This window comes from Cnephaeus nilssonii, assembly GCF_951640355.1.
Source record: "Cnephaeus nilssonii genome assembly, chromosome: 7".
NCBI classification, from domain to species: domain Eukaryota; kingdom Metazoa; phylum Chordata; class Mammalia; order Chiroptera; family Vespertilionidae; genus Cnephaeus; species Cnephaeus nilssonii.
The window spans coordinates 81,444,465-81,457,795 of record NC_137078.1 but is presented as its reverse complement, the minus strand read 5'-3'; the positions used below and the strand labels follow the sequence as shown (position 1 = coordinate 81,457,795).

At 53.0% G+C, this 13,331-nt stretch overlaps 1 protein-coding gene across 1 annotated transcript; it reads left to right on the top strand.

Moving 5' to 3' along the window:
- The first annotated feature begins 6,947 nt into the window (after positions 1-6,947).
- GJB3 (gap junction protein beta 3) lies at positions 6,948-13,331 on the top strand. Its single transcript, XM_079776129.1, has 2 exons — positions 6,948-7,654; positions 11,704-13,331. The coding sequence occupies exon 2, from the start codon at positions 11,765-11,767 to the stop codon at positions 12,575-12,577; it is 813 nt and encodes a 270-aa protein (XP_079632255.1). The 5' UTR covers positions 6,948-7,654; positions 11,704-11,764; the 3' UTR covers positions 12,578-13,331.

Here is a 13,331-nt window from a genome sequence, read left to right as displayed (position 1 = left end):
CGTTGGCCTGTGGACTGAAGGGTCCCGGGTTCGATTCCGGTCAAGGGCATGTACCTTGGTTGCGGGCACATCCCCAGTAGGAGGTGTGCAGGAGGCAGCTGATCGATGTTTCTCTCTCATCGATGTTTCTAACTCTCTCTCCCTCTCCCTTCCTCTCTGTAAAATATCAATAAAATATATTTTAAAAAATGTAAAATATGTTACATGATTGTAGTGCTAAGGGGGAAAAAATAAAGCAGGAAGTGGGTAGGGAATGGTGACACTCAATTCGAGATGAAGAGGCCAAGGAAGGCCACTAACAAGCTAGGCAGAGAGCTGGGAGGTGGAGGGGGGGGCGGGGGGTTGTGCACCAGATAGAAGGAAGGGCTGGCTAGTTCACAGGCGCTGAGGCTAAGGAAGACCCGTGCGTACCCAGGACAACAAGGAAGCCAATGAGGCAGTGGGAGAGCGGAGAGGCATGAGGCTTGAGAAGGACCAGCTCGCATAGGTTCCTTCAAGCCATCTGATGCCTTTGACTGTCATCTAAGTAAGGAGGAAGCCAGGGGTGCATTTTGAACAAAAAGGGATGGCAGTGTTAGCAACAGATGAATGGGGCAAGGAATAAAGCAGGGAGGACAGCTACAAGCTCTTGCAATAATGGGGGGGGGGGGTGGCTCATGGCTTTCATGTTACGAGGATAACATGCATGGAGTCCATGAGAAGTGTCCAGATTCTGAAAAAAGCACCAAAATGAGTCACTGACACTGAATGCAAGGTATGAGAAAAGAGAGTCAGTAATGACTCTGCCTGCCTGTGGGGCCTGAACTAGCAGATGAGTAAAATTGCCATTTACTCAGAGAGTACGTGAGAAGAGAAGGCTGAGAGGAGAATAAGGAGTAGATTGTCAGGCAAAATACAGGGCACCCAAGTAAATGTGAATTCCAGATTAACAGCAAATAATTCTTCTTAGCAGAAGCCTGTCCCACACACTATCTGAAATTCAAATTAACTGAGCGGGGTTTGTTTTTGTTTGCTTTGCTCCTAAATCTGGCCGTGCTAAGGAAGGGGCTTGTGATATCTGCTAGGTTTCCATAGGGAGGGTCCAGAAGCAGCTGCAGAGAATGGTCTGGAGTCAGGGAAGGCGGGGGTGGGTGGAAGGGTGGGAAGAGATCAACCAAAGAACTTGTATGCATATACTAGTATGCATAACCCCGGGACACAGACAATAGGGTGGTGAAGGCCTAGGGTGAGGTTGGGGGCAGGCTAGAAGGGTCAATGTGGGGGAAAAAGGACATGTAATACTTTCAACAATAAAGATTTTTTTTTTTTTAAGGGAAATGTCTGGGCTGAAGATAAGTAACTAGGAGTTGTCAGCCTAATTTTGGTATTTATTGAGACTTGATGACATTACCAAGAGACTGAAGACAGGGGAGAGAGTGCTAGGCCTTTGGCCCAGGGCATTCCAATATTGAGAAGTCAGGGAGATCTGGAGGCACCAGCAAAGGAGACTGAGAAAGAAAGATCAGAGGGAAGAAGTGTCAGGAGAGAGCGGTGTTCTGGGGGCCAAAAGCTGCTGGGAGTGCAGGGCAAGATGAGGGTTGAAACTTGGCCGTGGGATTTAGCTATGGGAACCTTGGCAAGAGCAGTTTGGGTGGACTATGAGGAGCCAACGCCTGATTAGAGTGAATTCAAGAAAGACAAAACAATGGAGATAATGAATCAAGATAACTCTTTTATAAATATATATATACATATATATTTATAAAAGAGTTATGTATATATATTTTTTATAGTTATGTATATATATATTTTTAGAGAGAGGAAGGGAGAGAGAGAGAGAGATAGAAATATCAATGAGAAAGAAACATCGAATGACTGTCTCCTGCTCGCCCCCTACTGGGGATTGATCCTGAAACCCAGGCATATGCCCTGACCAGGAATCAAACCCGTGACTTCTAGGTTCATGGGTCGAACCACTGAGTCACACTGGCCAAGCAAGATAACTCCTTTGAGATTTGCTATAAAGAAATGGGAAAAAATGAGGCAGATGCTGGAAGAAGTGGGGTCAGGGGAGGTTTTATAAAACCTTCGCCACAACCTCACAAAACCTTACCAGCCACCTCCACTGTCACACACGTTCACAACCACACACATTCACAACCACACACATTCACAACCACACACATTCACAACCACACACATTCACAACCACGCACATTCACAACCACGCACATTCACAACCACGCACATTCACAACCACACACATTCACAACCACACACATTCACAACCACACACATTCACAACCACACACGCCAAACACGCACACACTCCCCATGCTGCCCCTTGACACACAGGTACCCAGCCTCAGATACAAACAGCTCTCACACAAACCTCGTGTGCGGCCAACATTTACTTTCCAAACAAATGTTTGTTCTTAAGATGGAGAAATACCAGCATGGTTATTGCAATGGGAAAGAGCCAGTGAAGAGCAAAAGGGCGGTGATGGAGGAGAAAGAGAGGAGGTAGAGTGAGGTCCTGGGTAGTTGAGAAGGTGGGATCCCGTAGACATGTAGAATGGTTGAATCCTAGCAGCAACTTAGAAAAGTCGTATATCACGTCCTTTATTCGAGGATAAAGTTGTGCAGGCAGAAGTTGCAAGTAACTCTGGGGGTTTTGAAAGGAAAACGTTGTAGCCTGAGTCTGGGACATCTCTTCCTCCCTAGTCATGGCCCCAGACATGCTGGAACAGGGCTGGCAGCCTCCATCCCTCCACCTGGCCTGCAAACACGGAAAATCCCAGCCAGAGAGAGGAGGCCCTGCCCCTTCCCGGGAAGCCCCGGCCTGAAGTCTGGACAGAGTTGCCGACACAGGGGGCAGCCTGAGATCAAGACCAGCCTGGGCCAAGTCTGGGCCGGAAGAGGTAAGGTGTCAGGCTTGGGACCCAACACCCTCAGACAGCAGGTGTGGGCCCTCGGGGAAGTGGGGGTGGCTGGGAAGCTGCCAAGACCAGGGACAACACAGCCTTGCCCCGAGGCTGGGGGATGGCCTAGATGCCCTCCCACACACTCCCCTGCTCAGACAGCAGCACTTCAATGTGGGACAGCAGGGCCTCAGAGCCTCTTTCTGGAATGGAGACTCTGCCAGCTCCCTCCAGAATAGGCAAAGGCCAGTGGTTGGGGTCACTGCCTGATGTCGGGAGTGAGGGGACAGCATCTGGCAGGGTCAGGATGTGCAGACCGAGGCACTGAAATCACCTGGTCACCAGAGAAAACAAAAAACAACCGCCCAGAGACACCACCATCGTCACCACCTCACACATAGCCACAACCTCACAAAACCCTACCAGCCACCTCCACAGTCACGCACATTCACAACCACACACGCCAAACATGCTCACACTCCCCATGCTGCTCCTTCACACACAGCTACCCAGCCTCAAATACAAACAGCTCTCACACAAAACCTCACGTGCGGCCAACATTTACTTTCCAAACAGTAACTGGGCGTCAGCTACTTCCAGGCCCTGAGCCTAACCAGTGAGCTCCCTGCTCTCCGGAGGTCATTTCAGACAAGGCCCCGAAGAGTCACTGCTGAGGACGTGGGGTGAGATAACTTCCGAGGGGGAGACCAGGGACTACCTCTACCAGAAGGTGAGACCTCGATAAGGAGGGGGAACTGCCTGGCGAAGAGCAGTTCAGGCCGAGGGGACAGCAAACGCAAAGGCCAGAGGGTGGACTGAACAAGGCCAGTGTGACCGGAGACTGGTGCTCATGGGGACATGTGGCGGGAGGTGAGGCAGGATTAGCTCATTGGGGCTTTGCAGGCTAGTCCCAGGAGAGTGGGTGTTAGCGTAAAGGTAATGGTAAGTTACCACAAGGTTTTAATAGGGGAATGGCATGACCTGACTTATATCATTAAAGCACTACTTTAGCTGGAAGAAACCATGGGAGAATTGTTTTTTTCAATTCTCAGAGTGGGGAAGGCATTTCTAGTTATGAGCAAACCCCAAGGCCATAAAAGATAAAATTGATACATTTGACTACCAAAAAAAAGAAGTGTAATACTACACAAAGTCAAAATGCAAGTGTCAAACTGGGAGGGGAGAATCTTTTCTATTTGTACCATTGACAGAGGACTTCTTTCTTTAATATGTAAAGAGCTCCTAAGAAATAAATAATAAAAAAGCCAATCATCCCATTGAAAAAATGGGCAAAGGAAAAGGACAATTCACAGAAAAAGAAACACAGGTGGCTCTTAAGTATATGAAAAGATGTTCACTGTCACTCAGAAGAAGAGAAATGCAATTGAAAAATATAATGAGGTACCACTGGCAAAGATCATTCAGTTTGACAATGCTCTATATTGACAAGGACATGAGGAAACAACGCCTCTCATCTCTGCTGGTAGTGTAAACTGATACATCTATGGAGGGATTTATCAAAGTGGTAGGGTGTTTTTTGTCTTTTTTAGAATTTTGTTTGTTTGTTTTTTATCAAAATTTTAAATGAGTCTACAACTTTAACCCAAAAATTCCACTTCTAGAAATATATCTTATAGATATAATTTTTAAAAATCTGTTAATGATGCTTTGTCTAAGGATATTTCTTATAGTCTATACTAATAAAAAGGTAATATGCTAATTAGACCGGGAGACTTTCCGGATGTCCTTCTGGACAAAGCCATGGTGGCAGGGCCGAGGCAGAGGCAGTTAGGGGCAATCAGGCCAGGAGGGGAGGGCAGTTGGGGGTGATCAGGCCAGTGGGGGTGGGGTAGTTGGGGGCGAGAAGGTTGGTGCGGGGGCGGGAGAGCCGTTGGGGGCTAGAAGGCTGATAGGCAGAGTGGTTAGGGGCAATCAAGCAGGCAGGCAGGTGAGCGGTTAGGAGCCAGCGGTCCTGGATTGTGAGAAGGATGTCCCCTGAGGGGTCCCAGATTAGATAGGGTGCAGGCCGGGCTGAAGGACAACCCCCTCCCATGCACGAATTTCATGCACCAGGCCACTAGTGTGTTTATAATAGAAAGAAATATAAGATTAGAAACAGCCTTAATTTTCATTAATGTAGAACTGATTAAATAGATTATGGTACATATACTATTCAGCTGGTGGTTGTTTTTTAAGAGACAGCTCTTCATCTACTGATAGGAGAAAATGGAATACTATTCAGTTATTTTTTAAAAAAGAATGAGCTAGGTCTATAGCTACTGAGAGAGGACAATGTCTTCTTTTTATTGATTTTAGAGAGAGAGGAAGGGAGTGTGTATGAGAGAGAGAGAGAGAGAGAGAGAGAGAGAGGTTGATTTGAGAGTGAAACATCGATCAGCTGCCTTCTGCACACCCCCTCCTCAGGATCAAGCCCACAACCCAGGCATATGCCCTGACTGGGAATCAAACCAGCAACCTTTTGGTGCACTGGATGCTGCCGAATCAACTAAGCCACACTGGCAGGGCAATGGCCTTTATTTTGTTAAGTGCAAACAGCAAAGTACAACTCATGGGCATAGCACACTTCCATGGAGTAAATGTATGAAGAGTACTATATCTGTGTAGTAAAGATGCAGTTGATCTCAGGAGGGAAAACAAGTAACTGGAAACCTGGAGGTCAGGGAGCAGCCCGGGCCACATAGTCTGGTGTTTGGGGAGAAGATAGGAATCGTGCTAGAAATGTGGGATTCGTCCGCAAATGGATGGTAGTGGGAGCCCCAGGACTGGAGGAGCTCATCCAGGAGAGAGGAGGCAAAGCCCTGGGACATGCCCACTCTGGAGGCCGGGATGGGAGGCCTCTATGTACAAGGAAACGGGAAATGTGGTGTCACGGAAGCCAAAGAAGGAAGTGTGTGATAAGGAAGGGGTGGTCAGCTGTGTCAGGTGCTTCTGAAAGTCCAGGAGGATGGGGACAGAGAAGTGGCTATTAGATTTAGCATAATGGAGTCCCATGTGACTTTGATGGGGTTGTCTTTAGTGACATGGTAGGAACAGAAACATTGTTCAAATGGGTTCAAGAGTGACTACAAGGTAAGGAAGTGGGTATTTCATTTTTTAATTTTTGTTTTTTTAAAATATGTTTTTACTCATTTCCGAGAGGAAGGGAGAAGGAGAGAGATAGAAACATCAATGATGAAAATCATCCATCAGCTGCCTCTTGCATGCCCCCTACTGGGGGATCCTGCCCACAACCCCGGGCATGTGCCCTGACCAGAAATCAAACCATGACCTCCTGGTTCATGGGTTGATGCTCACCTACTGAGCCACACTGGGCGGGTATCTAGCTTTGCTCTGAAATGCAGCAGAGCAGCAGGTGGTTGGAGCAGGTGGCAGAGTTATGGACTCCATCATACTCACACATCTCCCCACACCAGCTCAGACACAGAACCACCCCGGCCACCCCAGCACTGCTGAGTCTGAGCAATGATTCTGCAGGCCAGGACCCGGTGAGTGGGCACATGGCTGAGGCCCCCAGAACGGGTCTGTGTAACCCTGGGCAAGTCACCTAACCTCTCTGTGCCTCAGTTTTCTCATTCATAAAAGTGAGAAGGCTCACACCACCCCCCCGCCCCCCACCCCCACCCCCGCCCCCCGCACTGTGAGGAGGAAATGAAGCCTCGGGAATTGCCTGGCACAAAGATGTCTCAGACCCCCGGGACCCTGTTTGCTCTCTATCACCATGAGTAGGGTGACAGTGTCATTGATCTTCCCAAGTTTGGGGGCACTTTTAAGGATAAAGGAGCGGGGTGCCTTTAATTACACCAATGGGTACTCCTGGGAAAATGAGTCACCCTTGTGTCAGCAACAGCATTGCTGTTGAAACTGCAGGGCTGAAGCCCAATGTGACTAAGATCCCAGGACTCCTGGGGGAGACCGGAAACACTGGGGTTCCCCTCCAAAGGCTGGGGTGCCAGGGGCGCTCATTGGTTCCCTAACCAGGGCCCACTAGTAAATGAGACAAAACCTCCTAGTCCCCAGAGCGCAGCCCAGGCGCAGGCCCACCTCCCTCAGCGGGGACCTCTGCACGCACCCACCCCACCTCCTCCCACGGGCTCGGCCCCTCGTAGTAATTCCTGGCAACGACCTGCCCCCACCCATTTCACCTCCAGGCGCAGGATTCGCTTCGCCCCTTCCCACCCGGCTTCTCCAAAGAGCACATACTTCATGGGAGGACACAGAGAGGAGGCAGCACGGCCGCCAAGGACCCGTCGTGCCGGGAAGGCAGGTCCCCAAGAGTGCTCCCACGCGGGGTCGGGGCGGGCGGGGACCCTGACCTGCAGGACGCGGGCACAGCACCAGTGGTAACGCGCGTGGGCGAGCCGTGATTGCAGCCCGGGCCCGGGCCGCAGCACTTGACGGTTTATAGTGCTTCACGCCCCTAATCTCATTGGAGCCTCGGCCATAGCCCTGCCCACGGCCACCGATGCCCCTGTTCGCACCTGAAACCCCGAGGCTCGGACCTGGGAGAGACCTGGGAACGCGCCGCAGCGTCGGGGCTAGAGCCGGACCCTCGGCGGCGGGGCGGGGTCCCGGGCTCCTCCCCCGACCCTTCCTCCTCCTCCCCACCGCCCCCAGGCGCCGGCCACAGAGTGAGCTCCGCCGCGTCCGCAGAGCCCCTGTTCCCCGCGCCCCCGCCTCTGCTGCGGACCTCGAGGACGCGGGGTCCCGGCCCCGCGCTGGCCGCGCCGCTGCGGGTAAGTGCCGAGTGCGGGCGGGGGGCTGGGTGCGGGAGGGCCCCCCAGGGACGCTGAGCGCTCCGCGGCGACGGCCGGCGGCGGGCTGCGTCCGATCCCGCCTGGCCCGCGCGGCTGAGGATCCGGGGGCTGAGGATCCGGGGGCTGAGGATCCGGGGGCTGAGGCTCCGGGCATGGGGGCTGGGGGGGGGGGGGGGGGAATGATGGAGGGACCTCTCCACTGCCTTCTCTCCCCTCGATTCTGGGCGGGAGTGGGGGTTCCAGCTGCTGGAAGGTTCCCGGACGCCCCCCCTTCTATGTCCGCAAGCTCCCAAACTGCCTGCAATGGGAGGGAACGTGTAGGAGAGGGGTCGCTGGAGGGAGCGAGTGTAGGATTTCAGATTTTGGGAATCCGCTTGGGATCCGCGAAAGCGAAGTTCTACGCGGACTTTCGACTGCGAGGGACGGGTGCCCTGTCCCTCAAATGCAATTCCACGGGCCGGGGTGGGGGGCGGGGGGACAAAATCTGGGCGCTGCTCGGCCCAGGAGCTGGGAAAGCGGATGGCGGGAGCTGTTATTGGGGGCCGCGGTGGGGAACCAGACCGGCTCCACCAGTCCCAAGCCTGGGCTTGGAGGGAAATGCTTTGCTGTTGAGTCGCTCCCCGGGGTGTGTCTGGCGGGACTGGGCAGACGGGTCCGGGGGTGGAGCCCGGGAGGGGGCTGCACGGGGTGGCCGCCCCGGGAGGAGGGTCGGTGGGAGCACGTGTCCGGACCCCTCTGCTCGCAGGGCTGGCGGAGCGCGCCGTCTGGACCTTCCAGCAGGTGCGTGGCCGGCAGGGAGGAGCTGGTTCCGGATTCTGACCACAGCTCCGGAAAGCGGGACTTGGTTCCCTTCAGAGGGAAAGACGTGGAGTCACGGGGATCAGGGAATGCCTGGAAGTAGGTGGCCAGTTGAGGCTTGAATGCAGACCTGACTCCACTTTCCATGCACATTCCACTGCCCGTCCCCAGAGGCCAGTCTCAGAGGGAGCAGAGGAGGGCGTCCAGGAATGGGGTCTTGTTCAGTCACCCGACCTTGTCCGGGATTTTCAGAGAGAGGCATCGAGGGGGCCAAGGTGCTGAGAAGGAACTGCCTTCTCTCAGTGAAAGGAGGTTTTCCCCCAGGCTACCTAGTCCTCACGGCCCCTCCCTCCCCGCTGCCTCTGTAAGCATTCATTTGTTTATTCATTCAACAGGCATTGAGTACCCACACTGTGCCAAGCACTAGACACAAATAACGTAGTAAGCAAGACAGGGTTGGCATTCTAGTGGGGGGAACAGACAATAAATAAAAACAAATAAATAAACAAATACTTCCATTTCGCCCTGGCCAGTTTGGTTCACTGGTTAGAGCGTCAACCTGCAGACCTAAAAGTCGCCGGTTCGATTCCCAGTCAAGGGCATAGACCTGGGTTTTGGGTTCCATCCCCAGTCAGGGCGGAAGCAACCAATTGATGTGTATCTCTCACATCAATGTTTCTCTCTCTCCCCCCCTCCCTCTCACTCTCTCTTAAAAAGAAAATAATCAATGGAAAAAAATATCCTCAGGTGAGGATTAACAAAAATAAAACCTTTAAAAGACCTTCCCAGAGAATTTTCTGCCCAAAAAAAGCCCGCCTAGAGTCCTTTAAAATCTCTGACTCCCCGTCCCTGGGTGCTGGCACCATTTGGAGACTCAGCTCATCTGGTTTTCCAGATGACCTAATAAATTCATAATTCTTAAAAAATAAAACTTTAATTTCAAATAGTGATTAAATGCTATAAAGAAAATAAAGGAGTCCTAGCTTGTTTGGCTCAGTGGATAGAGTGTCAGCCTGTGGACTGAAGGGTCTCGGGTTCAATTCTGGTCAAGAGTATATGCCTGGGTTGCAGGCTCGATCCCCAGTGGGGGACAAGCAGGAGGCAGCCGATCAGTGATTCTCTATCATCATTGATGTTTCTGTCTCTCTCCCACTCCCTTCTTCTCTGAAATCAACCAAAAAAAAAATTTTTTTTTAAGAGAGAGAGAGAAATGGTACGGGAGCAGAGTGACTGGAAGGGGATGGGCTCCCAGATTTGGGGTTATCAGGGAGGCTTCTTAGGCAGCAATTTCAGCCAGAGTGTTGCGGCAGGCACACTGGTGTGCCGCAAGAATTTTTAAATATATTTTTATTGATTTCAGAGAAGAAAGGAGAGGGAGAGGGAGAGATAGAAACATCGATGATGAAAAAAGAATCATTGATCAGCTGCCTCCTGCACGCCCCCTACTGGTGAGGGAGCCTGAAACCTGGGCATTTGCCTTGATGGGGCATCGAACCCTGACCTCCTGGTTCATGGCTCAATACTCAACCATTGAGCTATCCCAGTCCGGCTGCAAGAATTTTTAAAACATGCAATAGCTGACTATTTAGTCAGGGGCACTGACCTCTTTTCCCTGAGATTGTCAAATTTTTAAAATGACAACGGCCAACACAACAATAGCTGTCTAGTGTGAACAAATCAAAATTATACTTTTTTTTTTGTCAGATGGGCTGCAGAATTTTAGTAATTAGTTTATGTGTGCCATGAGATGAAAAAGGTTGAAAATCGCTGCTCTAAGGAGATGTTTGAGCAGAGGCCGCCATGATGGGAAGGATCCAGCCATGCGTGGTTCTGGAGAAAGAGCATTCCAGGCAGCAGGGAAAATACCAAAGCCCCCAAGGTCCCCAGAGTGGCCGGAGCAGACAGACAGGGTGAGCGTGCAGGAGAGAAGGGTGAGGAGGTAGAATCTGGGGGCAGTTCTAAGGGTAATGAGAAGCTAGTAGAGAGTGTTAAACAAGGGAGTGGCATGACCCAATTTAATGGACCTAGGGGTGCAGGAGCAGACACTGAGAGGCCAGTAAGGAAGCCGTGGCAATAATACCAGCAAGAGTTGGTGGCGGCTTGGACCAGGGTGGTGGCAGTAGGGAGGGAGAAGCAGCTGTGCAGGGCTGGGGGCCGAGGGGGCCGACTGGCATCATGCATGCTCAGTCACATACACCGCTCCAGGAGCACTTATACGTGTGTGCAGACCCATACACACGTGGAGTCACACCCATGGCAACACGCAGACACTAGGTACACTTAGGCAGACCCACCCATCCACACCCTCTGAGTCACTCCAGGACTGAGTGGAAAAAGTGTGATCTGGAGGCCTAAACAGAACATGTTTCCACGCACCCAGCATGGCTGGGGTGATCTGGAGGCCTGAACAAAGCCCTGGCACCCAGCATGGCTGGTAGCTGGGGCTTCCCCAGGGCCTGGCACAGGGAGCAGGAAGTTCTAGCTCGATAGTCTCTGGATCTCCTATTCCCCAGAGCTAGGCCATTACCCCTCTTCACACACACGCCAACATGAATTCGTCTCCCAGCTTTACCACCTACCGGCTGTGAGACCTTGGGGAGTTAGTTCCCCTCCCCCAGCCTCAGTTTCCTCTCTGTAGAATAAGATTCAGCCCCAACCTCACAGGATGGTAGCGAGGCATCAGCGAGGTAAGTTGTAAGAACCTGGTCTGGGGCAGGCATCCAGCAGAGAAGGGGAGAGAAGGTGATGGACAGCACAGCCCCGGCACCCGCAGTCCAGTCTTGAATCCAACTCTAGTTTTAAATGCGTGACTGGACCTCTCTAGGGTTCATGAGTGGCCAGCATTTATTGAGCCCTGACTATGTGCTAAGCACTTTGCAACCCTTATCTTTGTAAGGGTAAGTGAGGAGCCTAATAGCATCGACCTCGTGGGGTTGTTATAAGGATTAAATGAAATCCTGCACACGGAGTGTTTAGCTCTGTGCTTGGCTCAGAGTAAATGCTCGATAAATAGGAATTGTTGTTCCTCCTGGTATACGAGCTCTGTGACTTTGGGCAGGTTACTTACCCTCCCTGCCTATTCCCTGTAGCTTAGGCAGCATAATACCCCTGACCTCATAAGGTCTTTGCCATGATCAAATGAGTCCATCCACACAGAGCGCAGAACATAGGAAAAGCTCGGAGAATGTCACCCCTCCATTAACATATGGTCTTTCCTGTTATCCCATCAGGTGTGCACGGCCCCCGGCGCCCCTACCAGGCACCAGGCCCCCGGCGCCCCCACCAGGCACCATGGACTGGAAGACGCTCCAGTCCCTACTGAGCGGCGTGAACAAGTACTCCACCGCCTTCGGCCGCATCTGGCTGTCGGTGGTGTTCGTCTTCCGGGTGCTGGTGTACGTGGTGGCGGCGGAGCGCGTGTGGGGGGACGAGCAGAAGGACTTTGACTGCAACACCAAGCAGCCCGGCTGCACCAACGTCTGCTACGACGCCTACTTCCCCATCTCCAACATCCGCCTCTGGGCCCTGCAGCTCATCTTCGTCACCTGCCCCTCGCTGCTCGTCATCCTGCACGTGGCCTACCGGGAGGAGCGGGAGCGGCGGCACCGCCTGAAGCACGGCGACCAGTGCGCCAAGCTGTACGACAACGCCGGCAAGAAGCACGGCGGCCTGTGGTGGACCTACCTGTTGAGCCTCATCTTCAAGCTCATCATCGAGTTCGTCTTCCTCTACGTGCTGCACACGCTCTGGTACGGCTTCAGCATGCCGCGCCTCGTGCAGTGCTCCAACGTGGCGCCCTGCCCCAACACCGTGGACTGCTACATCGCCCGGCCCACGGAGAAGAAGGTCTTCACCTACTTCATGGTGGGCGCCTCTGCCGTCTGCATCGTGCTCACCATCAGCGAGATCTGCTACCTCATCTTCCACAGGGTCATCAGGGGCCTACGCAATAAGCGGCCCCCCGGCAGCCGCAACCCCAAATCCTCAGCCAGCCGGGCCTCCACCTGCCGCTGCCACCATAAGCTGGTGGAGGGGGGGGAGTTCGTCCTGGACGCCCAAAATGACAAGCCGCATGCTTCGGCACCCACGCTCACCCCCATCTGACCACGGGCTGGGGAGCGATGCCTGGTCTGCCCACGGGGACCGGCGGGGAGGTATCGCGCCGGTGGAGGGGTCCTACAGGTGCTGGGTGCCCCCACTTTGAATTCGCCGAGCTATCCAATTTCATTGTGGGGGGAAGATACTTTTCGAGTGCTGGGCGCTGTGCTGAATACTTGGGTTTAGGTCACACCGCAGGCCCAGGGCCGTCCCGTGGGGGAAACCAACATTGAAACGAGCAAATGAACTACCGCGCAAGGGGATGCTTAGGGTGCTCATATTAGGGCTTCTACCTAACCCGGGAGGGAGCGATCAGGCGAGACTTTCCTGAGGAAATCAAGTGTAAGGGAGGTGAGAAGTGCTTCCAAGGGGAGAGAAGGGCAGGCGCAGAGGCCTGGAGGCTACGAGAAGAGAGATGCTTGCCCTGGGCTGGATGCCCCAGACCGAAAAGAATGCTCCTGCCCTTTGGAGAAGAATTTCCCCAGCAGTGGGAGGTCTGGAGGCCTGAGAATTCTTGTGACGAGGAGGAGGAGGCGCTGGTGACACCAACCTCTCCCGGTGACACCCAGGGGTCCTCTGAGTCCCACTGCTCTCAGGGCAGGTCCCCCTCCCCAGACTCCACTCTCCCAGCCTCAGGAAGCTTCGCTCCCATCTTCCTCCCTGCAAATGTGCTCTGTCTGGTGCCAGCCTTGCAGGCCCTGCTTCGTGGGGCGTGGGGTGGAGGTCCTAAGAGGAACATCCCCATGGAAGTGTCCTTGAA